Source organism: Peromyscus maniculatus, chromosome 1 (genome assembly GCF_049852395.1).
Source record: "Peromyscus maniculatus bairdii isolate BWxNUB_F1_BW_parent chromosome 1, HU_Pman_BW_mat_3.1, whole genome shotgun sequence".
Classification (NCBI taxonomy): domain Eukaryota; kingdom Metazoa; phylum Chordata; class Mammalia; order Rodentia; family Cricetidae; genus Peromyscus; species Peromyscus maniculatus.
In genome coordinates, this window is record NC_134852.1 from 118,611,701 (window position 1) to 118,623,261 (window position 11,561).

General features: G+C 38.4%; 1 protein-coding gene across 1 annotated transcript; it reads left to right on the forward strand.

The window, feature by feature from the left end:
* The first annotated feature begins 539 nt into the window (after positions 1-539).
* LOC102914020 (olfactory receptor 5M5-like) lies at positions 540-10,095 on the forward strand. Its single transcript, XM_076566781.1, has 2 exons — positions 540-655; positions 6,813-10,095. Exon 2 carries the CDS (start codon positions 6,826-6,828, stop codon positions 7,762-7,764), a length of 939 nt encoding a protein of 312 aa, XP_076422896.1. The 5' UTR covers positions 540-655; positions 6,813-6,825; the 3' UTR covers positions 7,765-10,095.
* Positions 10,096-11,561: the final 1,466 nt, after the last annotated feature.

Genomic DNA, 11,561 nt, shown 5'->3' on the forward strand with positions numbered 1-11,561 from the left:
ATGATTCTATTCCTTAATGATTATTCCCTACTTTGATTCAATGGGAAATGCATAACAATAAAAGAAGATATTACTTTTCTCCTAAATTATCTCTTATGATAAATATAAAAACCAAAACTGTTTTTGTAGCCAGAAGTGTCTAGAATATGCACCCATCTTAACTACATAACATTTTCATACTCTTAACTACCTCTCCACAAAGCATTCACTGGACCTCATTGCAGCTGCAACTTCAAGGACTCCTACTTCGGACATCCTAGCAAGGGAAAGAAGGCTTCATCTCAGCATCACACCAAAGCTTCTGGGCTTGGGAGTCATCCTGAGAGCAAGCACCAATACATGGCAAGCACCAATGCATGGCAACCTGAGTCATCATTAGCCACCAGAATGATTCAGGGATTTTTATTCCCAACAGTGATTTAGTCATATGCAAAATACATCACAGAAACTGTCCCTTGAGACATTGGAAGCACCAGAATAACAAGAGATAATGGACTCACTGCACTTTATAAACACTCACAGCTTCCTGGGTGTGGAATACAGACACCAAGGAGTAGAAGCAGACAGACATGAAGAGGTCTGTTTGTTGGGCTGTAAATATATTCAGTGGACACTTCCAGAGCATTGGGAATCCTAACTGTCCACTGGGTGCTTGGTAAGTTGTACTTACTGCTAAGATTGACATAGGAGAAAACAAGAAGCAGCCAAGGAAAGGGTGTTGTTGGTGCTAGGACTGTGGAGAAGACAAGAGCTTGGTTCCTGCCAGAAATGGAGTAAGAAAGATTGGTGGACTCTTAATGTACTTACTCCCTCCCTCCCTCCCTCCTTCTCTCCCTCCTTTACTTATTCACTTACTTACTCATTTGATTAGTCTATTATTTTATGAGGAGACCATGGCAGGGACCTGACAAACTCAAGGAGCCTCCCAAATTACATCCCAAAATTCCTCAGAAGAGAAAGTTTAGCTATCACAGAGTCTCAAAGTGTTTCACCTGCCCCTCCCTCCCAAGAGGCTAAGAATATCTCCTGAGTTAATCAACACAGCTGTTCTATTTGGTCATACATAAAGAATAATCACAAGGAGTAAAACAACCTTCCAAATGACCAGATGTTGATTATTTGTAGAAACACAACAGTTAAATCTGAATAAGCTTTTAGAAAGTGTTGTTGAGCCATCCCAGCATGCCTAAAATATTATCATAGGAAGCTAACTTTACAAGAAAAACTTACCGAAATAAATAAACACTGGGAATCACAAATAGAGAAACAGTATCCTTTGGGCAAATGGTGATAGAATCACCAACTTGGCTTTAAATCCTGGCCCTACCACTTTGTGAACTTGGCAAACAACTGAGCATTGCTACATCTGTTTCCTTGTTGGGAAACTGGAGTGATAACAAGTTTCTATTAAATAGAATGATACAAGCTGCACCTGAGGAAGTGAGACAACTAAGTGGGTACAGGTGATTGCCAACAAGCCTGCCAAACTGAGTTCAGTCCAGTTTATGGGACTCGCATGGTAGAAATAACAAGCCACAGCAAGTTGTCCTCTGATCTCCACGCATGTGCCATAATATGTGTGTGTGAACACCCACATCCCCCCACACACACACATTCCACAGACACAAAATTTCAAATATTGAACTAAAACGAAATACAAATCTTTATGGATCAAAACTTTTCAAATAATCAATAATTATTATCAAATTTGAGGATTAATTAAATCTCATTAACATTTCCTACAAATATTCTCTTAGATAAGAAATTAAAGGTCAAATATTTACTATTAGAGATTGTTTAATTTTTATTCCTAAAATTTATAATCTAAACATTAAAAACTGGTACTATCAGTAATTCCAAAACTTAAAAATTAATTCAAGTAGAAGTTTATAGGAATGGAGAACAATATTTCAATATGATAAATGATTAATGAATACTTAGCTAATAGAGCTTCTTAAACCTTCAAGTTAACCACATTTGTGAAACTTTACAGGCGAGCAGGATATCACATCCATTGCAGTTAATAGTAAAACTCTTTGATCAAGCAAGAGCTATTAAATAAAGCTGTGGTCTGCACACTACCTCTCAGGATCTTCTAGGAGTGCTAAACCTCCCTATGTCTGTTTGGAGTAGGTGCTGTCGTAGTTTGGACCCCAGTGGGAAGGCTTGATCAACTCCAGAAATGAACCCAAATAGATTTTTGCTACTGCACAGAATTCTCAACAACAAGCATTTTATCAGCAATAGTAAGATAGTTTAAAGTGTGATACCTAAAGATCCCAAGGCTAATTTGATCTCAAGTTAAGCTATAATTGAAAGCACTATGGCCACACAAAGATAAGTCGTCATATCTACTGTAAATCAGGGAGGTCAGGAATGCCTGTGTTTAAGGGCTCTCCACTATTCCTTGATAGGAGCTAGTCTGAAGATCTTGGGGCAACTTTTTCACCTGCTGACTCTTCTGGTCAGCTTTTAAAAATAGAACCAATCATCAATCCCTTGTTTTCACCCATTTATCTCTCCCTGCATGATTTCAACCATCACATCTCAACCCATCACCCAAACCTCAGTGACTCCCATACCATCATCATCAGCTCTGACTACAACGTCATCCTCCATTTCCTCACACTGCATCCAACATCCTTTCCTCTGAATTCACTGCTAGCACAGACTTTCTGTCTCTACCAAAACTATTCCACAACACGATTAGACAATACACTGGGATGCCTGCTTTCTTTCATCTCTCAATTGCATCTTCTACTTTTGAATTAAATAGTGTCAATGTTGGTGAATTTGTGTATGCAGCTGTGTGTGTGTGTGTGTGTGTGTGTGTGTGTGTGTGTGTGTGTTCATGTGTGTGTGTTCATGTGTGCTTCAATGTATTAGATCTCCTTAGGAAGCAGATATGGTGAAAATAAACTGTCCATCAGTCAATTGCCAAGTGACCCAGATTCTATTTGGACTGTCTCACATGCCTTCTTTCTCCATTTCTATCATTCCCCCATTTTAAATCCTCTCTCTTACATGGAAAGTGTCCTGGCTGTGTCCTGCTGATGGTATTCTTCCTTCCTCTTCAATCCATTCATGCAATGACAGATGGAATCACTGAGAGCAGAGTGATAGGCAAGTAATGTCCAGAGTTCAAGTGTTCAGTGAGTCCATACTCACTATTGAGTCATTGACTTTCCTTGGCTTTCACAGCTCTTCAAAATATGGCACACTCCTAAACATCCAGTTTGCCTCCCACTGTCTCATCAATATTTGTTTATTCTTTCCAAAAGAATGTTCACTGTCTCCTAAATATGTTCAGGAGCTTTCCTCTACTAAATATACTCCCTCTTTAATCCATCCTTCCCTCTCTAGGGTTCTTTGTATCTTCCTATCAATACCTCATTTAATTTAAAATCTGCTTACTAGCTACAGGTTATAAACCAAACTCTTTAAAATTGGATGTTTTGTGGCTAGAAAGATGGCTTGGGGGTTAACAGAACATACTGCTCTTGCAGATGGCCAGAGTTCAGCCCCAGAACCCATTCAAGTAGCTCACAACCACCTGTATCTCCAGTTCCAGAGGGATCCAAAACCTCTGGCCTCTGCAGACAGCTAAACTCATGTACACATACCCACACAGAGATAAATTTAAAATAAATAATTAAATCTTTTTAAAATGGGATTACTAGGCCTTCGATTATCTAGATTACACGTGTAATTTTAGCCACATTTCCTATCACCTACCCTAGACGGTGCTGAGATCCAAACATAACAGAGCACTGCCTTATCCTTACTTTTAGAGTTATTTTAAGGCACTTCATTCTGCACCATATCTTCTGGGACAAGAAACCCATGTTATTTATTCCTTGTAGACTATCTTCCTAGCAACAGGACTCTTGCATGACTCCAAGCATGTTCCCAGGATCTTCCAGATCACCTTTATTAGTGTGAGCCATGCTGCTAGTATTGTCATGACAGGCCTTATGGAGAGCTGAGGGTAGTAGGGGTGTGGAAAGAGCCTGACTTGCCAACTGTGCAGCTATGTATGGGGACTGAAAACAAGTTCTCCGGAGACCTCTGCATCTTAACCCAGTACTCCAAGCATCCCAAGAATTCTGTTTTCTAGAACATTATCAAGGTATAGTTGCTGAAGAGAAATAATAGAACAGATTTTATAATTCGTTATATTGTTTTTTAACTTTCAGATGTTTTCTTATATGAAGATACGTGGGCCTGTGTTTGTTATGCTTGCCCTAACCCTGCAAAAGGGAAAGGCTAGCATGCTTCCAGAAGGCCTTCTTTTAGCCACATGTCTTTGAAGTTGTTTAATGTGTGATCCTTCTTACCATAGCAATTCTGTGTCTGTTATTCCCTCTGTCTACAGTACCAAGGAGTCTCCTTTGTAATTCTGAATCACTCTTGAAGAGGATGGAAATTGCTACAATTGTCCCTACAGTTACAATTTAACATCATTGTGGAAATACAAGCCTTTACAAGTAGACACAGGAAAGGAGAGATACTCCACAGAAAGCTAGGTGGAAACCACATCTGTTTCATAGTATGTGAATGTGTATTTGAAAAACCCATAAGAATCAACAAAAATTGATTTGTAAATGATATGTTAAAGAGGGTAGCTATAAAATTAATTCATAAAATTCAATAAATTTCCTATATGTGAACAATAATTAAATAGCCACAGAATGAAAGATATTATTTCATTTATAATTGTGGCAAAAAAGATAAAACACTTAAGAACAGAATTGAAAGAAATGTATACAGTATGTATTTGGAAAGTCTGAATCATTAAAGACTTAATATCAAAATCTTTGATGAGTACAAAACATAGTCTACTTACAGAAAGAAAATCCTCTCATAAATATGTCCACTCTCCCAAAATTAACATGTCTGCTCAGTCAAACATTTACAGCTCAGTGAAAACAAGATTTTTCAACTGATAAAAATCATGTTAAAATGATTTATGTGTGAGCAAGCCAGAAAGTGTGCTACCAGACACTAAAATGAACTCTATTTTATTTTATATTTGGTCTTAGCTCTAGAAGATACTGCAAAAAAAAAATGGAAGCTGAAACAAGCACTAAATGGGTGTTTTGGTATGCCATAGGCTTGAGCTTCAAACCAACAGAATCAGCAGTAAAATGACTTAGCCAACCATTTGTATTAGAACCCTTAGTCAGCCATTTCAAGAAATAAAGAAGAGACTGTTTACCCCATTCCTCATATCAAAATTTAATTCCAAGCATATCGAAGATTGTAATGTAAAAATGAAATAAAGCAAGAGATAAATTCAATGATTTTAAATTTAGAAGTGCTTATAAATCATGTCACAAAAAGCAGAATTCAAAAAGGAAAGGATTTTGGCATAAAACTATTTAAAATTTACTGCTTATCACAAAGAAAAAATAATGTAGCAACTTTAAAGTACAAGCAGAATGTTGAAAACTAAGAATATATGTATTTATCAATAGATAGATAGAACTTGTAAATTACAAATTTTAAACATCTTCACCCCAGCTCTAGCCATGTACATGACCCTAAGTGGAGCCCAGAAGCATATATTTACTAAATTGAGTAGAAAATGTTTCCAATAAGAGGGAATTAATAAATCGCAACATAGCTATGAAAAGGAACAGCATGGCATACTTGCTGAGTTTGTAAAGAAGCAAAGTATAAAACTGTGATCTCATTTATGCAGAAAGAGATGAGTCTGTGTTCATATCCACACGTAAGCATCATTAAGCAGTTATATTAACTGTAGAAAATAGCCTGTTTTTTTTCTGTTTGCTTGTTTTCATTTATAGCCCTCTCTACTATGAAGAGTTCACCAATGATTCAATATTATATTGCGTTAATATTCAGCCTGATTTTTTGACTGTTGATTCTCCCTCCATACACAACACTCTTTTAGTAGGCAGGTTGATGTCAGACATTATTCTCTTTATAGCCCTGTGGGACGTTTTCTTAATTAATGATTAATGTGGAGGGCCCAGACCACTTGGGGAAGTGCCATCCCTGGACTGGTGATTCTGGATAGCATAAGAAAGCAAACTGAGCAAGCCATGGAGGGCAAGCCAGTAACCAATACTATTCCATGGCCTCTACATGAGTTCCTGCCTTGAGTTCCTGCCCTTACCTCCCTTGGTAATGAATTGCAGGCTGTAAGACGAAATAAACTCTTTGCTCCCCTTCCTTTGGTCATAGTGTTTTATCATACCAAGAGAAACCCTAATGAAGAAAAGCACTATCCACACTGAGCTGTAACTAATTATTTACATACATGTTTATCCTACCAGCCTCTGAGCACCCTCTGAGCAGACATACTTTTCTTTGTCTTCATGACCACTTCATTTTCCATAGTATCTGACACAACAAAGATGGGCAGTGGGCATTTGGCTCATGGGTAAAAATCAGTGAATACATCATCTCCTGCCACCTTCCACATTCAGTCTCTTCCACAAGTGTCCAAAGTACTTAGTGCATCTCTAACCATCCATAGGTCATTCTTCTTTGTGAGTCCTTCCAGCAGACCCACAAAAGCAAGAGCAATGTGGTACTCACTCTCCATCCCAGAGTCAGGTGTGCTGTCGGGCCTTAGGTGGAGTCCAGAATTAAACTGAAAGCATGACTGTAAACTTGAAAATTGAGCCGAGGAGACTCATGCCATGGTTCCAAAAAGAAATTAGTTCCAACTGTTTGGGTCTTTATGAAATGCCTAATTTTTATCACCTGATGCTAGGATGAAGACACAATGAGCTTATATTTTTAATTATCTGATCATTTTAAGTCATATTTCTTCTCACCAGGTAAAAGAACAAAATGGCAAGAGGTAATCGAACCACTGTGACAGAATTTGTCCTCATGGGATTCACAGATCGCCCTGAGCTTCAGCTCCCCCTCTTTGTAGTATTCCTGGTGATTTATCTAATCACCCTGGTGGGAAACTTTGGCATGATCCTGCTCATCAAGGCAGACTCACGGCTTCACACACCCATGTACTATTTCCTCAGTCACCTGGCTTTCATCGATCTCTGTTATTCATCTTCCATTGGGCCCAAAATGCTGCAAAATTTATTGGTGAAGAAAAAAACCATCTCCTTTTCAGGCTGTTTTGCTCAGCTGTACTTTTCCAGTGCTTTTTCCACTACTGAATGCTTCCTCTTGGCTACCATGGCCTATGACCGCTACATGGCCATCTGCAACCCCCTGATCTACACAGCCATCATGACACAACGGGTCTGTAAGGAGTTGGTGGTAGGTGTCTACACCTATGGCTTCCTGAACTCTGTGATACAGACAGTACTGACTTTCCAGCTGTCTTTCTGCAACTCCAATGTGATCCACCACTTCTATTGTGCCGACCCCCCTCTCCTCGCACTCTCCTGCTCTGATACCCACAACAAAGAGAGGCAGCTCCTGATCTTCTCAGCAGTGAATCTCACTGGATCCCTCATGACCATCCTCATCTCCTACATCTGCATCCTGGTCTCTATTATAAAAATTCAGTCTTCCCAGGGCAAATGTAAAGCACTCTCCACCTGTGCCTCTCACCTCACTGTGGTCACCATCTTCTATGGAACATTATTTTTTATGTACCTGCAGCAACCAAAAACAGGGAATTCATGGAGGTATAGCAACGTGATCTCTGTGTTTTATAGTCTTGTAATTCCCATGCTTAACCCTCTCATCTATAGCCTGAGAAACACAGAGGTAAAGGATACCCTGAAAAAAATGTTAGAGGGCAAAGCTTCACAGTGAGTGGGATACTAGGATGTAGCACTGAGGACAGCTGTATACACCAAGCAGATGTAAAAGGAGCAGGCCAACTGCTATCCAGTAAGAAACTAGTTAATTTAATTGAGGACTTTCATGGCCCAAAATAATGAACCACCTGATGGACATAAGTCATATTTAATCTAAGTGGTAGTCATGAACTAAATAGAATTTATTTTCCAGCTAGAATAATTATGTCAATAATTATGTATGTCCTTCATGTGTTAAAGATGAAAGGGCTGACTAACACTTCAGAATGAATTGAGCTCTACAATCATAAAAATCCTCAAAGCCCATATTCTGAGTAAAACTGTACATTAATGATGATGGATGTAAACTCCCCACATGAGCATCTTGTTATTAAGCATTTTCTAGTTTAATGCAGTCTATATCCGAGCAAGCTATTTGTTAGTCTTAAAAAGCACTCTTTCATAACACACTGCTGTAAGTGGTAGTTAAATTACAAAGAACATCTCAGAAAAATCTTATTTAATCCAAATGTAGTTGCAATCCTCTGTGCTTTAAACAAGCAATAAAAATACCAGTGTAGTACTAAGGAAAGGAAAGATGGGGCTCAGCCGAGTGTGGAATGTGTTTGGGAAAAGCAGTTTAGTTGGAGCAGATAAGGGTGGGGATTGAGGGACTTTTTAAGATATTAAAAGCGGTCATTCTTTAACAACCAATGTTTAATTTTCCTTATCTCTTGAAAGCACATCTACAGTGGCTTTTCCTTTACTTTATCATTCTTTCTTCCTTACTTTCTTTCTAGATTTCTTTCCTTCTTTGGGAGTCAGGAATTATGAAAAAAAAAGAGAAAAGCAGAGTTCCCTGATGAAACTACATTGTGGTGTGCATGTTTCTGAGAAATAAAATCATTGTATTGATCGAGAAAAATATTTTAGTTTTATGACATTTTCTGTATTCTTTCTTTCCACAGATCTGAAATTCCAATTTTTTACAGATAAGCTATAAGAAACCTTGGTGTTTCTAGGGGTAGGTGGAAAAAAACATCTTTTTTTGCTTTTTTCCTAGGCAAGAATATGATTGTTCTAAGTTTCAACTCTAATACTTGTTCCAAAACAATTCTTAAGACACATAAATCTGTCACAAACCTGTAGATGGTCCCCTGTGCTGTTTTCAAAGATGATTATGATTACGTAACTTTCAAGGTTAAAAATAACTCACCAATTAATTATAAATGATTTTTTAAATTAATCAAGCAACTAAGGGGTCCTAGTTGTGCCCAAATTAACCACTCACATAATAATATGTATATGTGATCTCTGTTCCACTGTTACTTGTGACTGAGTGATTTAGGAAAATAGAATTGAGTATTTTAAATTGCTTTTCTTTAATTCAGACGTCTACTTGAAGAATTGAGTTACACATTGTATTCCTCAGTGTAGAGAATGTGTTGGCTAGATACAAAGAAAAACACTGGCATAACAACAGCACACAAGGAGAAAGGGCAGGACCCAAACAACCAGGCAGGAGGGAGAGGCTACACAGAGGCCGACAAGGAGGGAGTAAGAAGGCTCACCTGGTGCTTCTGAAATGTGACGGGAGCCTGGGTGGAAGGCCAGCAGCTCCTGGAAGACAGGCAGTGGGCAGTCTTCACTTTTCACCCCCATACCTATCACAGCTCCTGGCTAGGAACAGGTACACCTGAGCTGTTCTGCACATCTTCCTAATTCTAAAGAAAGGTCCATGGTCGGGAACTGAGATGGAAGAGGGGGTTATTGGAGTTCGGTCTGGAAGACTGGTCTTCAATATCCCCAGAAAGACTAATGTCTGAAAGACAGTAAGACATAAAAGGTTAACAACACAACTTGAACACACTCAAGAAGGAAGCACTCGAGAAGCTGATGATGGGACCATGGTCCAGGAGATGCTTCTAGCAATGGGCCTTGACACACAAGGAGCCTTTGCTGAAGAAAGACCTGACTTGTAGGGATGAACAGATACCAATGCTTTGTGGAAACTTGTATTTTCAATCAAAAGCTACATTTATTTCCTACCTTATTTTTTTCCCTTCAAACTATCTTCAAATCAATTTAACCTGCAAAAAAGTATTTATCACATATTTTAATACATGCCTCTCAGAAAATTAATTACACTCAGCTTTTCAAAGCAATATCCTGTGTAAACAAGTTCTCAGAAAACTGCAGGTATGTCATGAAACCTCTCCAGACCGCACTAAGCCCCAAGTAAATATCTTCTGAAAGTAGAAATGTGACCAAGGTAATGGAAATTGCCTAGACTTTTAAGAATGTAATATTTCCTTGAAAGTAAAAATAAAAATGTTCTCATATACATAAACAAAGTTCATTTTTTTTCTCGTGGTAATTCTGAAATGGCTTTTATTTGTCACCTTTTACCACATAAGCATCTTTCCCCGACTGGTCTAACCTGTAACCGATGTGCTACATCTGCTCGTGTAAATATGAATGCTTACTCCTTCGCACATAAATCACTAAACTTTTCAGTAAAGGTAGTTTTTCTTATTTATCAACATTTACTTCTCCATTGATTTGCCATGCCTTGAAATATATCAAAATTATTTTTTTTAAGTTAAGCACAGAAAAGAAACCCAAGAATGCCAACAACTTCTCTTTTCTGCTTCCCTTCACATTAGTTGACCTGTGCACGTTCTAACGCTTACATGTTCAAGTTCTCTGCCCATGTTATCATCTGGGCCCTGGATGTACATCTCTGGCAGAGCAGGAAAGGACTAGCAGCTCAATGCTGACAATTGGCTCTGCCTGCAATTAAGCAGTGCATCCACCAGAGATAGGAAGTCAAGGAGCTCAGAACTTAGGGAGTTCAGGTTCCTGGGACAGTGACAGACTTATCCTGCTCTTCCATCCAGGTTGTTATAAAAAATGTGAACATTTTATGAATAATCAGAATTTCTATCTCATATAAGATAGGTCAATTTGGAGAAAGGATTTGTATAACACGAGTTGTTTTATGCCTTTGAAGCAGCTCGTTTCCCAAAGATTTTCTCCCTGATCTGAAAAAATAAAATTTTGTTCCCACAAGCTTCCATTCCTTGTTTGAGTGTGTTGACCACTCAATCAGCTTGCAGTTTCCACTCCTCACTGCAGACAATGCAGTGGGTGTTGTGACTCAGCTAGGCTCAAGTGGTTTGCAAACCTAAGCTCAAGATGTTCCATGACCTCAATTGTCTCAGCTCTGGAAAGGAGCTGGGAGAGCCCAGCCCATCTCCTAACCCCAATAGAAGCCTTTTGTTTTGCTCTGACTGTCCTTTCTCTTGTTTCTATCATTCTGTTCTGTTTGAGAGTTATTATAATAAACAATATTTTATTTATCATTTTCCCTGCCAAAGCTAGCAGCTAGCTTTCTGTAGAAACCTTTCAGATGCAAAGTTTAAATGAATGTCAATTATAATAATGCATCAATTAGGAAAATGGTTAATGGTATTTGTTCATAGAAGAGCAGTCATTTATATGGAAAAAGGTTGAAATTCACTTTTTAAAATGTGAGATTATCTTTCCTTCTTACATTTACTACAAATCACAAATGGGTCTAGAAGTGGCCATAGGCACAAGCTAGCAACTCTATCAACTTTAGTCTAGGGGTACAGTTCTTTGCTCTGTTTGAACTAATTGTCAAAACACTGTCTGGTAGATTTTTGCTTCCTATGCACATTTCCCTGTACATTCAACCATTATCTTTATCAAGTGTTTATATGACCTGAACTCTCCCTGGTTCCTGATAGTGCTACAAACCTGTATTTGAGAAGTGTGTGTAACAGTAAA

Excerpts from the sequence above, each read along its gene's own strand:
- LOC102914020 (XM_076566781.1), top strand. The coding sequence starts at position 6,826 with ATGGCAAGAGGTAATCGAACCACTGTGACAGAATTTGTCCTCATGGGA.